Below are 15283 nucleotides of genomic sequence, written 5' to 3'. Positions count from 1 at the left end.
GATATGAGCATGATGGTGCCTACGCTACTGTATTTTAACATCGGACATAGTGGTGGTACTTGGAGAGCCAAATATTTTCTGAGGTGGTACCCAATGTAAAAAGTTTGAGAACCACTGTAACCATATCCTGACATGAGCCATTAAAAATCTAGGTTAGCTCAGAGCTAAAGATGCTACTGGGATGAGTGGTGAAACATAAATCCAATTACCTTCAACTACTACTGCTTTATACCCAAAGATGATGACTGAGAACCTTCATAAGCATCATACATGAGGGACATTTTCACAACAGTCCAGTATTTTCCTAAAATATCTAAATTCAACTATGGAAAGAATTCTAATGGTGGTTTAAATGTCAACATTAGGAAAGTGCATTCAGCTTTGAAACTTTCAGCAGTGAGTAGATTGACATGAACCTTAAAACTTCCACTAATAAATAAATATTTTTTTTCCAAATGTAATATTAATATGCAGTTGAAATTGGCATAAATTAATGTGATCTATCTCTGCATTTTTCATTCTAGAACAGGAGGTCTGAGGTAATGGACAGGTCGTCTCTGGGAGTCGACCTGGACGTGGCCAACAGTCTGTTGTTGTGAGTGTGATATTGTTCACTGCAGTCTGTTGGGGCAGCAGCCTCAGAGCCACCTGCCAAAGTGATTAGTATGACTGGCTCAGTGCTTGGAACTCCACTGGGCCCACTTGAGTTTGTGGTGCAGAGGAGTTTGTAAAGTGACAACTGACTCCCATCCACAACCTTTGGTAAATATTTCATCTATTGATGTATTTTTTATAGGACTTCTGACTTGTTGTGTGACATCGCTGCTGTCACCAAGCTATTTCCCTCTTCGATAAAGCGTTCTCTCTCTCTCTCGCTCGCTCACTCGCTCTCTCTCTCTCTTTTCCTTAAAACATCACCTTAAACACTCCCATCTCAACCACCGTGAATGAAATAACATATAGCAATATAACAATAACAACAAGCTGAATGAATACAAAAATATATACAATGCATTTTCCCTTATTTTGCTTGTTGTTATGAGTGATGTCACATTCAGATTAGGAGTTACTCACTGTTTTTTCTGTACAGCAGGATTTCAAAGCAGTTGGACTCATAGTTGTCAAACGTCTGTCTGACTTTATCAATGGTCTTCTTGTCCGTCAGCTCGCCGTACATAAAACTGCAAAGGCAACCAGCAATAAGAAAAACAGCATCAGGCACCATGAATCAATAGAGACGCGACCCTTTAACCTTTGCCCCTCTGCGATACATCACATATGTTTGGAATAGCTTTGTCAATCTCTTATCGTGCTGTAAAATGTGCCATTAAATTTGATGCTGTTCTGTGAGGGAGGAGCAACACACATTGAGCTCAGGGTGAAGGTTCTGATTGGGTTTGAGATGGGAGCAGCCTGCGTTTCCTCGTAGGATTCTAATGATCTCTCAAAGGGAAGGAGAAGTTTTTAATCACGACTAGTATAATCAGTCTGAGTGATTTTTTTCTTTAACAACAGCTGCTGTGTCTTTCAGGATTTACACACCCAGAGAAGTGGAGATAAGCAGGAGAGGTGAATCAGCAGGGTTCAATGTTTGCTGCTGCCTTCTACAGGTATTCCACACATAAATCAAATCCTAATAATAAGTCAAACTACCTTTACAACTCCTATGGCAGTACTAAACCTGATACACAAATTCAAACAGTAATGTGAGTCAATAGTTTAAAGTGTCATAACATCACATAACATCTGTGCATACTACAGGACTTATATATAGATAAGATAGAATATAGATGTGTTCGATGATTTTGTAAGAACAATTAGTAAGGTTAGAGAGAGAGAGTTAGAAATCCACGAGTTATAAACATCTTAATTGTTTTCACATCTCAGGTTCTATCTTGATTTGTAAACATTACAATCATTCTGCAATGCACATGCCTTTTCCAAAACCTTTGGTATATTGCCTCATTTTCCAAAACAACGTTTCCAGGATTTTATGTTGTTTATGTTGTTTCAACCCCTGGTTTTAACTCTATGGTCACATCATCAACTCTTTGTCAGATCTGTTTCATTGCCAAATCAGTCAAATCTCACACTTAACAGTTTTACTTTTGCCCAATTCCACCTGTTTTTTTATTACAGGTGGAACATTTCTTGTGTGGTAAGTAAGACGTCTAATTTTAGCCACAGGACATTTAAACACGTTTTGGTTCTGCTGATTTGGTCCTGATTTGTCTGTGTTTAATTGGCTGACATATTTTGTTTTTATTTCTGGTTGATTGCCAGATTAAGGGGCCAGATTTCTGAGCCTGAGATCATTTCACTGCACATACACCATTCCAACATGTTTCTTCTTCTTCTCTCCTCTATTGGTGCAATTGGTGCCACCAGATGTCAACTAGTTCTCATCTCCTTCATTTAGTAAACATGTTGCCTCTCCCAACAGGTGGATTCACTCCGTTAGTTTACTCATTAACCCCACTGGTTACTCACTTCCTTTAGTTTTACACTCCATTTTGTGTCTTTATTTGCAGTGTACATCAGGGCCTCCTTAACACTCAGTCAGCCTTTTATACACTCTTTCATTACCCTGGCAGCACACTGTAAAGTTTAAGCTCTCACTAGGTGATCCTATTCTCTCAGTGTCACATATGAGTGGAGTGTTGGTCTCAAAGCAACAGAGAGAGGAAGGAAAAGTCCCAGCACCCAGATTCTGACTAAGCTTAGTGTCAAACAGACTTTTTAGCCACTGGCAAGACAAGCCGTCACCCCCGGTCACATCCAAGTGCGCCTGAGGAGAGGAGATGTCCTCTGGAGTCACAGTTTTGACTGACAACTTAGAGAGACAATGTCCTGGAGGCTGGACTGGGCCGAGCTCCCCAAGTGGCTTTAAATTGGACTCAAGTCTTGCAAACTTACAAAGCAGCGGACCATCTCTCATTTTCCTCCAGAGTGAATGAAAACGGCAGATGCTGAAGGCTTTTTTTGCAGTGTAGGTTTGCTGAGCTCCACACTATTGTCGCACTATAGCGGAGCTGCTCTTAAGCGATAAAGGAACCTTACATGGTGTAAACAGCTCTCCAGAGCAGAACGCTGAGGTTTTAATGATCTCTGTGCTCAGAAGCAGGAAAGTACAGAGGATTCTCACTTTTTAAATGTTTTTCCTTACTTGAATAATGGATGAAAGTGAATAAAGAAAGACATTCAGTATTTAAGGGGGTTAATGCAACACTTTGTGCACAGATATGTAGTCGTAAAAACAATAACTCATGGCTATGTTTGTGTAATTATCTTAGGGAATCTTCCGTGTTCTGAATAATATTCTCAATGAGCAATTTTAATGATTAGAGAGTGAATAAATAAAATGAATGTGTACTATTCAGCTTTCTCTGCTGCTAAGTGCATGCTAATTCAAATAAATTATACAGATAAAAGAAATGCATTTATTTCATTACAGCAACTACAATAAAACCAGACTAAAGAGGCATTGATAGCTATATTACCGCACTGTGTTTAATAAAGCTTTACTCGTGCATTTAACTGAACTCTGAAAAACAAACAGTAGAACTATCCTGTAGGTGCAGAGGCCAAATATAGAACTCTCCTCGGCAAATGTTGACGTGAAATCCAATTGCAATTTATGATTGAGTTGGTTGAGTATTGCCAACAATGCTGGAGGGAATCTATCCCGGTCTCAAATGTTCTCCAAAACAAATCCCTAACTGCACTGAGTCATCTTCTACGGCTGAATGGGTTCCAGCTTTACCATTTATCATGTTCGGGTGTAATTGCATAATCATTAACGGAGCCTTGGGCACACCTGTACGCTAAGTTACAATCACTGAGCTCAAAGAAATGAACAAACACATCACAGCCCACGTTCACTTCCCCGTGTCTCCTGCTAAGAACTTTTCAATCAACCCCCGGGGATGTGAGCACATCTGGTCTCATGAGAACTCAAAAGACATCAATGTGTTCTCCTCTCCTCTGCTGCTCAACATAGCAGGATCATCGTCAGTTTACCTGCATGTGCTGCTCTTCTGCATCACCTCAGCCCTGTGGAAGCCAGACAGCTTGCAGAATCCGTCATTGCTGTACACTACAGGCCACTCCACGATTTGGGCGTTTCCCAGGAGGAAGCTGGTTTCTGTTAGCAACACAGGAGGGAGAGAGCTCACATCAGCCACAACACAACAGCAATCATGATGAACAAGGCTGGAAAACATCTGTGGTACAAGACAAAGCAGTTAGGTGGAAGAGAAGAAGAAAAAAGGAGTTCTGTTTAAGTAAGTATTAAGTGAAAGACAATGGTTATTGAAAGTTAGTGAAAACAATATGTGTGTTGTCCAAACATTTCTTCATGCACAAACTGACATTTATAGTAAATATAATAAAGACTTTGACAGTACATCAGTTATGACAAGGCACACTTTCAAATAAGCATCGTCTCAAAAATACAAGCCCGGAGCTAACAGTGAGTCCGTCAGTGCAAAGTGCTGCCACACAGCTGACTCCTTTCTGCTTTAGTGTCCTCTGGCCTCAGATCCTCCCACCATGCAGTGATACTAACTTGTGTATCAGGTGAGGTGAAGCGAAACCGTATTTTTCCTTCTACACACAGTACTTTTAAGTGACGATTATTTATATATTCAAATGGGAAAAGCCAGATCTAATTAAGTTTATAAAGTTGAAAACTGTCTGATGCGTTTCAACCACATGGCCTTAATAAGGACATGGTTGTTGCAAACAGGAATCTCATTAGCGCTTAGTAGCAACCACTCCCCAAACAAAGTACTGACTATTGATGAATTCTGCAACCTTTGATTGTGTTCATGTAACTCTAAGGATCAATGCTTTGAAAAAACGTACATAAAATTAATTTAGCAAGAGATTTACCAAAGCTGGCAAGAAAACACCTCTCAGTGAGAAGATGGTTGGTGGTTATTAAGGCAACAAGGTATAAAGAAGTGCATGTACTATCTCTTCACCCTCCCTTGACCTTTGGTGCCCCAGATTAACTGAAACTGAAATGTCTTTGATGGTTCATAATACACATAAACCATGAATGGAAATTGAAAACCATCAAACCATTTTCCAAGCAACAGAGGAAGACGTGCATACACACAACAGTGACACAAAAAATACTAACACACCATATTCTGATGCCTGGTGAGGGTGATGTCTACTGTGGACAATCATCAGCACCAGAAGAAGGTCACATGTAGTGTTCCATGGTGCAGAAATACCCAAATCTTGTATCTGTAACTGTATCTACACTTTAAATTCATAATTAAAGTAATTGGGTTTTTTTGAAATCACACTAATTACACAATGCCACACTTAACAAGTCCCATGATGATTTATGTTTATTCATAAAGCTTCCCAGTCAATGAAGCCAACCAATGAATATCAGCATGTTCGTGCGCTGATATAGATGTTATATATACTTTGTTCTGTGGTGCTAAACCAAAATGGACACTGGACACTGGAATGGACAATGGAATGAAAATGAAATTCATTCTCTACTTAAGAACTCTCTCCAGAGAGAGAGAGAGAGAGAGAGAGACAGAGAGAGAGAGAGAGAGAGAGAGGGAGAGAGAGAGAGAGAGAGAGCGCACAGGGGCTGATGAGATCCAAACTTTGATTTGATTTAAATAATTGATTAATCAACTGAATGACTTAGCTCTCTTTTTATTACTAATAAATGTGAAACCAAATACAGTTTAATACATGAACCAGATTTCACACTGAACCAGGTCAATTTATGCATAATATGCAAATGAGGGAATACCATAGTAATGCCAGTGTCAAAGCAAATGCTATAAGACGCAGATAACCAGCTTTTAGGAATGAAGCATGAACTAAATAACACATCTTGCTTAATGGCAACAGAACACAACCTGACACTTTTAGCAAGAAAACTCTTATTCTCTGTGGTGCTCTAGTTCCTTATGTGTTTTGAATAAGCAACCACCCTCATGTAAGATGCAATCGCTCTGGAGTACTAGATAACAACCAATCAAACACATCATCATGTAGGTCACATGTCATGACAAGGCACCATTTACTTCTCTATGTCCAAAATGGCAAAATCATATCAAATGAGATGAAATATGATGATTTATCAAAATGATTAGAAATTGAGATTGGGAAATTTTGGGTTAAATTCTCCTCCCTGTCTCTTTTTCAGTGAGAAGCAAACTCTGATGCACACATACTCAGAATAAATATAGTACATCAAACAAGTCCTTTAATCGATTTAGCGATATCGACTGCACAAATTTGCTGTGTTTTATGAGTTCGCCGTCATGGTTTTCAGCACCACGGACAGTGCATAAGCAGCCGCAAAACTGTTTCATTCTTTACAATTCTAATGTATTTAGGACTAAAGTTGGACTCTGGGCAGGTTTAAACATATGAGCCTCGGTCACTTACTGTATGTGCAACAACTAAATCTGCAACAAGGGATTTTGAGTCCAAAACAGCTCATGTGTTCTATGTCAAATTAAATTCCAGGATAATAATTTGTATGTAAATTTAGTTCAACAAAAAATATAACATGAAAACACATGGACAATGTAATATTATATATATTCAAAGTAATAGTTGCATAATATTTCATATTTTGTTCAAGTCCATTTATTGTGTCTTTGGCTGACAGTGTCTGTCTGTCAGTAACACACAAACTTGCACAGTTACTACTAAATTATTGATTAGATTAGATTAAATTTACCAGAGATACTTTACATTTGTGTCACCTCTTTATCGTTTATAGCTAATATTTATCAGAAGCTCCGAATCAGCAACATTTAGTTATAAAACTTTAAATCTGCAGCCTGTGTGCTCTTTGGGAAAAAAAGAGCTGAGTAAGACTTAATGGTCTGCAGGATACCTGAATCATCTTGACCTCTTTGCTCTCCTCGTTAATCCCAAACTTATTGTGTAGTTGAATTTCAGCAGAGAACACAAAACTTTGACCAATTGGCTCTTAAAGTCCAACACTCCTCACTGGTTCACTGTATTACACACATTGCGCAACTAATATATTCAGTACACCTGTACAATCTGATGCAACCTGTTTGAGCCAAAAGTGCACAAATACAACAAACCTGGAATAATTCACATTGTATATATCTATACTATTGTATTTTATATACTAATATACTAATTCAAATATGTAGTCATTACTGATACTAGTCAGTGACAATATTGTATTAGATTAGAAAAGAGAAGAAGGTGTTTTGAAAAGGCAAATGCTATGTCATGTAAAATGATCCCAAGCTCTGTTAAACATTGAATACAAACAGAGAATGACAAACAACAACTGCACAGTCCGGAGGCAAAAGCTACCCCCATTCAAATCTGAAATGTATATAAAAAAAAGAGAGAAGATTTCCCTATCGATCAATCCCCTTGTTGGATCTGAACAATGTACCCAGCAGCTACAGAGCAGAGTCAACACACACAGGCAGTCTGGGTAACACCGCACTGTAGAAACAACAGCAGTGGGAAATTAACATCAATAGAGGGTTTTATATTAATTATGAATTTGTATGAATGTGGTGGTGCATATATATGATGCATGGCATTCGTTTAGACACCAGGGTAGAAAACTGATGAGTAATACCGGTGATTTAACGCATTTTAAGTGATTAAGTATGAATTATGTATACTTTTCATTATTGCCAAGCGTTCTCCACCGTATAAAATAAGCTTTTACACTGATTAAAATAAACACAGAGAAATTCCATTACAATGAAGATCTACTGTATTCTCTAGTTATTATTGTGTGATAATATAGCTGAAAACAAAACAGCATGATGTGTCTCCTTGATGCGTTCAGCCATGATAAGCGCTGGGCGATATCACTTCAAATTCATATGTTTTCCATTTCAGCCCATGACAAGTCCTGATAAATAGTTTTCCTGTTTGTGAAACTGTGGGTGGTTTTGTTTTTATTTGCATGCTTAAAAGGGAACGTGACAAAACTGAGACTAATAGTGCTACAAATCATGCAAACAATCGTCGCTATAAGCTTTCGGTGGGGTGTGTGTATGCAAACACACTAATACACAGGCAGCATCAAACAATGAGGATAATAATCTCCAACATTGAGTGTTATAGTTTGGAAGGAGCCCTGCTGGATCTGTTAAGAAAAATTAATTACTATTATTGAAACATTGTTTTTTTCCCATAGCATGTTGGTGGGCTGGGCCTTGTCCCTGTAGAAAAGCATTTAAAACATATGGATATCATTTTATAATAAACTATTATGATCAGATGTGTTAAACACTGCACTTTAATGATTGTCCCTAACTGCACTGGACAGATTTTCAAACTGTAATGGTTCATTCCTCATTCTTGTTAAAATACACAAGTGAAAATGGTGAAACTGTGTGAATGATTACCTTTAAAAGCAATTTGATGGGTATTTGTTTGTTTGGTGCTCAACACATCAACAATCTGTTCAGGCAAAACACGCTGCAATTTGGAGCCACTGACTTCTTCACGAGCCCCCAACAGGCAGCTGTAAGATTATCATAATTACCCCACTACTCTGTAGCCACACTACCACTTGCATAATTTTGGATCTCGTCACACTATGAGATAGTACATTTACTGAATCGCCACTTGTTATGATTTTGTTATTGCATGTGGCCAAATTGCGATTTCAATTTGAATTCAATTAATTGTGTAGCACAATAAGGGCCTCTGGCTGTAACTGTAACACGGCCCTACAAGGACCCTCAAATGAGCAGTTGTGGAGTTCAAACACAGAGCTACAGAGAGGATAAAACATGCCAACATGTGTGTTTTGCTGTGAAAAAGCAGGCGTGAGATCACATGTCAATTGGCCGATCAGTGAGGCTCAAATTAACAGCTGCTTCTTGTAATATTGAACAATTATTATCAACAATAAGCAAGGACTGGGTTAAAGTGATTGGCTACATGTGGAAGCTGTTCAGCAGGGGACACTGCTACACAAAGTGCAAATGTGTTTTCAGAGCAGTCCCTGTTCCAGCTTCATAACCACGTGACAGTAACACAACTTTGTGATGAAGTATCTATATTAAGCATCTTTCTCTGCAGCTGGGTCTGCACACTGTACTGGCATGAAATGAAATCATTGACTCCCTGGAGGGTCAGAGACAATCTAAAAACCCATCATAGGCTTTGGAAAATGGATGGTGCTAATGTAAAGTACATGCAATTCATAATTAATGAGCTAAAACGTGCAAAACAACCAGTTGAGCCCATCAGCCAGCAAACCCAAAGGCTCTGTGCTCATCAATCAAATAATGATTGTTATGTCTCAACCTCTTGCCTAGAAACAAAAACATAGTTGGTAAAATAGTGTATTAGGATGAACTAATATAAAATCTGAGTTTGTTTCTGCCAATCTAAACGAGGGAGGAGAGAGGAGGAACAACATTTAAACTAAAAGAAACCAAACAACCGTTTCACAGAATGTTTCCCAGACAATTCCTCCAGTACCACACTCAATTGATTTCTCCGTTCAGCTAGCCAATACAAAATAATAGCTGGAGTAAACAGCATTAGCTGTGGTCAGGGAGATACTTCCATCATATCAGCTTTGGACACAACTTGGAGTGATGCAGCCTCTGATTCCCAATAAAACACCTGGACCCATATATCAGTCCAACCCTGGTCACTGCCCTCATCCTGGGAACACATAAATCCATAGAGAAAACAGACATATCACAGCCATAATGTGACCACAAGTACTTTAATGTGATAATAATGAGGCTGACAGAGACTTAAAAGCCACAGGGGAAGAGTTAAGTATAGGGTGACTCAAATTATTGCACAAGACAAGTGAGCGGGTGCTAGACTGTCACAGTATTCGAGGCTAGGTGGCTAGTTTCAGGATTTCTAATGCAGCTAACTTTTATTCATTTTGATAATAAGCTTTTCCCCTCTTTTTCCACATATTTGGGATGGAATTTCAATGCATCGTCAATGCTCGGCCCTAAGAGTTCAGATTCTGCCCCCCAATGCTTCTATACTGCTATTGTAAAGTGTGTATGTGTATGTGTATGTGTGTATGTTTGTTCACTCGCTCGAAGTGGAAAGATTTTTGCTGTAAAACTGAATGAACGTGAAAACTTAGGAAATGGGCACCAGTGGGCTGAAGACGACCTCAAAACTTTTCTGAATTTCATACATAAGAAAATGATAACCATAAGACTTGGGGGTAAACACTAGCAGAATGTTGGCAGGAAGTAAGAGCCACTGTGCGGAGCAAAGGACACAACACACTGGGCGGCTCAGTGTGTGGCACTCTGGCCTCACAGCAGGTCCTCTGTGTGTGTGTGGAGTTAGTTTGGTTTACTTTAGTTGGTCCTGAGGCAGAATGCATGACCTTTTTACACAAAAAGGTCATGCATTCTGGAAAAAAAGATTGTCTTCTGTGTTCTTTCTAGAGCCATTAAGGATTTGGCAAAATAAAACCCTGAAACCAATAGTTCAGAGGTCAAAAGCTTCAATAGGACACATTGGCTCGTGTCTCCTCGTCTCTTGGCTCGGTCCTTTTCCTTCGTTTTCTCTCCTGGCACTCTCATCATTTTCCACATCATCTTGAACACACTTCCTGTAATGTGGCTAAGATGAACACAGCCGGGAGTGTTTCCGTGGATTTGGATTTGCTTACATGAACTGCATTAAAATAATATGATTGATATCCTTGTTAACATGTCACAAACCTGTAAACAATAAGAAAGACGATCAAATCCTTTGGACACCACTCACTTTGCACTTCCTGTACATGGATTTACAAGATATAATCATATTTTGTGCGAAGATGTTGATAAAATAATCCCCTATTTTCGGTCTTAATCCTTTCAATTTCATGGTAAAGGAATACAAAGGTTCCTTTTCATAATATTTATCATGTCAGGGCACAGATTTAGACCAATACATCTCCTCTGAAACAGAAGGTTTAGATCTTTACTGATTGTTGATGTTGCTGTGGCCAGATTGGAAACTTAAACATATCCGGTGACAGATCAGATATCTGATGCTGTGTGTAGTAAAGACTCAGTGTCAGCAATCTCTCCTCTGCCTCCATCTTTTATCACAACAAAAATGGTCTTAAACTTTCACTGCTACCTTTGCAGCCTAACTCAACATCTGGGTAAAGTTCCGATATCTTTAAGTGTTTCTGGCTTTCAGACTGGTGATGGCTCAGCTTTCCTATTCCGTGGCTAAAAGGTAATACCACAGTGCATTATGGCTTAGTTGAAGCTGAGCAGTTCACATTGTTAATGCAGAACTATCTAGAACAATATCCTCCTCATTTGTTCCCCGACGCTCCTTCCAAACAATTACCAGAATGATTTTTCAGCACAAACTGAACTACACTTCTTTAAATTCATCCCCATTTGTTTTGAAGCCCAAAAACCTACAAGCTGTGCTGTGGCCTTTGGAAATAAAGAGCTGACTAAGACTTAATGCAAGAGTGGAAACCAGAATCATCTCGACCTTTCCTGCTCTCCTCTTTCATCACCACCAATTACTCAGCCCACCAAAAAGGTTCCGCACAGACGCGGCTACCTGAAGCCTGATCACAGTGGAAGCTGAAACAGGTGCATGCAACAATGCCACAATATTCATGAGAAATGAAGTCTTTTCATGGTAGAAAAGCGTTTAAATCTGCATTTAGACTGTAATAAGACTCTGTCCATCTCCACAAATCGAAGTCATTGTGTTATCAGCTCTTTAAAAAGGCAAAATAATCAAGTTTGTTTACTGGGCATTCTTAAAAATGACAATCAAACTCATAAAGAATCAAAGTTTGATTGATATGACCTGGATTGTAAGCATAAAGACATGACTTGTGTGTGTTAGTGAATGATCTTGTGGAGCCTGTGTTTGCTGCCTGCGTCTCCCCCCAGCTACACACACCTGATCCCCGCTGCCTCATTTGTCTCCCATTAAGCACCTCTGTATATATCCAGGCCTGTTTCTCTTTGTTCCCTGCCAGATCTTGTTTGTTCTCTGATATGTTTCCCGAAACACCTTTTATAAGTTATTCTCGATCTCATCCTGTCTTCATGTTACCCTGTGCCCTTGGAAGTTTGCACTATTGATTATTTTCAGCCCTGTCTGCTTTGAATGTTAGTTTGCTTTGTCGTTGAGTTCTGGACTGAGCTGTGGCGAAGGTTTCCTTGTTCTTTCAGTTGCTTTATCGTTGAACCTTAGTTTCAAATAAAGGCTGATCCGTATCCAGTTGTGTGTCATCTGCATTTGATTCCTCGCCATTGCATACCAGTAGTTCCGTGATCCAAGGGTGAGCGCCCCGTTTGAAGCGGATCCCTTCCAAACTGATTAACAATCTGATGCTGTTCAGAGTTTGTGGGCAGAATCCAATCACCAGGTTTTATACGTGAACGTGCATCCTCATAACTTAAGCACATTACTCACACCAACTTCCGAAATGTCTTCAAATGATAAACCTTTGACCTTCTATTCCATTGCTTCTCTAGTTTGACTGAGGCCAACTTTCTGTTCATACCTGCCAAACAGGTCTGAATTATCTGCAAAGGTTGATTCACACCAAACAGGACACAAGCACTACAGAGACCTGCTGATCTATTTCTATATTCCTCCACAGCTCCACTGATGGACCCAAGCTGCACAGGACACATTCAGGACAACATGAGTGTCTACTGCAAATCAGCCATCAAGCCGTTTCATCTCTGATCTATCTTACAATTCAAGTTCAAAAGTTCAAAGTTCATAAGTGTTTGCGGCTCTTATGTGGAAGCTGGCGGGGGCGCAAACGTTTTTTTCTTTTCCTTTTTGATCAAGCTTGGCAGGTTAGTTGGGTCAGGACCTTTGATTTCCACAGCACTGCACATTTTCAATCTCTACCCACACATGATCATGTACCAACTTTCTGTCAAGAGAACAGAAAGAAAGTGTAGAGAAGGAGAGGGTGAGAACTACGCACCGCTGTTTTATTTGAGGAAGCGGTTCGAGAGCCTCTTACTTAGTGGATGGGCAAAACAGTCAGTCAATGACAGTCTGAAATCTGATATGAAGTCTGATATACTCTGATATGAGGATCTACTCGCCCTGTCTCACTTCAATCCCTTGTTCCCTTTGGGCTTGTTGACTGTGCAGATAAAAGTTTACTGTTTGGACACGTAGAGGACAATACCATTTTTGACATTAAAGAGTAAAATGCTAGGATTCTAAGCAATAACTTCAAAATGTGAATCACATATGGAAATATTTGCTCATAATTTGCTGCAGCTCTATGTGTTTTATATCATTTCAACATAACACATTAACCCTATACAGCACAGACCCACTGACTGGTTAGACCCACAATGGAGGTTTGCATTATTATTTTTTTAAAGCCAGAGAAAAACACGGTAGACTAATCCCGTCCATGTCGACTCTTCGCATTCATTCCAGTTAATTGCTCGTGTGACTTCGCATGCAGAAAAATACAAAACTATACACCAGCTGAAACCGACGGCTCTCCAATTAGCACTGAGAGCGCCCCAGAGAGCTGCACAGGACTACAGACAAAACACCGGGATGACAGACAGACAGACAGACACACAGACACACATATACACACTCTGGAACAGGCTCCCTGAGCTGAGCCACAAACGCCTCCCTCCTCCTCACTGTCAACATCAGCACCCCTTCATCCATCCACCCCCTTGTATCCCCAACCACGACTTTCATTCCGGTCAATTCCTCCGATGACTCTTCGTTTCTGGGAGGATGAAAGGGAAAGCAATCAATCTAATAAGAGAGCAAGTATTCATGTGGCTGGAGCCCAAATATGTCCTCGATACATTAAGACAGTCGATATCCCATCTATGTGATACATTCAAAATAAATGTTTATAAGCACAGATTAGAAACATACATACAAAAAATACAATGTTATACAATGAAGCAGTTATCTCTAGGGGAGGCTGCAGACATTGAGACGGCCATAAAATAAATATGAGTTCTATCCGCATCCTATCAATAACATAGGTGACTATACAATAGATACTAAATACATTTAGAATCTTTAGAATAAATAAAATCAAATAAATAACTGAAGTAACGTACTGATTGAAGAGCCAATATTCGAAATGTATATTCAGATGATGAGTAAACTTTGAGCAGCTATTTATTATTAATCGTAATACAGCATGAGCCCCATTCTGATCTACAACCTGTCACTTTCCATAAACACAACAGGGCTGTATTACGTAATGGAAGAGCACACAGCAAAAAAACTAAAGCAAGGGATTAGATCTTCAAAGCAGTGAATCCCTCTCATGATGACAGAGGAGAAGAAAATGAAAAAATAAAACTATTAAAAAAAAAAATTGGAAAAGGGGAAAATCACAGAAAATGAATGTTCTGACGTCACCCCCCCCATAACTGGCAAATTAGTTTTCAGTTGTAATTAGTAGAGAGGTGTGCTATAGAGAAAATCCAACTTTCACATTTTGATAGGCAACCCCCAAAAACCTGACGCTAATTAAATGCCACAATTTCCACCTCTAGATTGTCACGCAGTGGGAAATAATGTGCGTAAAATGTAACAAACAAACAAGAAAAATTAGCAAAAACAATATTTACCAATAATTCACCTTTATCTTCACTTAACGGTTTAAATTAGTTTAACTTGACTTACTGTGATGAATTTCTCATCACAAACATTCATCCAGCGGTAAACTCCATGACAGCGTGTAAGTGAGCCCATACAAAGTGACCTAAAGTGGGTTCAGGCTCCACCAAACCTCCCTAGGAACAGACTGTAATCCAGCAGAGACCGGGTCCAAACCGGCTCGGGGGGATGGGGGACGCAGGGGAGCGGGGGGAAACCGAACCCAAAACATGCCTCCGACGCGCCGGACTCACCGCTGGAACGCCGGACGATGTTCTCCAGAAAAGTGTTCTGCGGTGCCACCAGCCCTCTCTTTCCCCCGGGCATCCTGGTGCGGGCGGGCAGGGCTGCGCTTTGTCCGGGTCGGTGTCGGTGTGTCCGCCGGGGCTCGGAGCTCGGTACTGTCGCTGGCACTCAGTCGGACGGATGGTGAAGCTCATTGTAACCGTGCGCTCTGGCGGCTCGGGGCGCACTGAGAGCACCGCGGCGCTGCATCCAGCTGCCTGCCCGGAGCAGCAGAGCGCATGCGCGGAGAGTCCCCTCATCCTCATCCTCCTCCTCCTCCTCATCATCATCATCATCATCACTACCCCGGCAGAGCTGGCAGCGCCAAAATCCGGATCTATGATGTCTCCATGTT

General features: G+C 40.1%; 1 protein-coding gene across 1 annotated transcript in view; it reads right to left on the bottom strand.

Moving 5' to 3' along the window:
• The window catches only part of kcnh5b (potassium voltage-gated channel, subfamily H (eag-related), member 5b), a 117966-nt gene extending 102996 nt beyond the window's left edge, over positions 1 to 14970 (bottom strand). The window contains exons 1-3 of the mRNA XM_076146686.1: positions 14898 to 14970; positions 4021 to 4144; positions 1075 to 1181 (exon numbers count right to left, since the gene is read on the bottom strand). Coding sequence (XP_076002801.1) covers positions 1075 to 1181; positions 4021 to 4144; positions 14898 to 14970 — 304 coding nt within the window. The remainder of the gene's footprint in view (positions 1 to 1074; positions 1182 to 4020; positions 4145 to 14897) is intronic.
• Between the last annotated feature and the right edge of the window lie 313 nt (positions 14971 to 15283).

The sequence above is a fragment of the Genypterus blacodes genome, unplaced genomic scaffold (genome assembly GCF_046128005.1).
Source record: "Genypterus blacodes isolate CSIRO-AG114 ecotype Tasmania unplaced genomic scaffold, CSIRO-AGI_Gbla_v1 ptg000033l_1, whole genome shotgun sequence".
In the NCBI taxonomy this organism is placed as follows: domain Eukaryota; kingdom Metazoa; phylum Chordata; class Actinopteri; order Ophidiiformes; family Ophidiidae; genus Genypterus; species Genypterus blacodes.
This window is presented reverse-complemented; position numbering and strand designations above follow the sequence as displayed.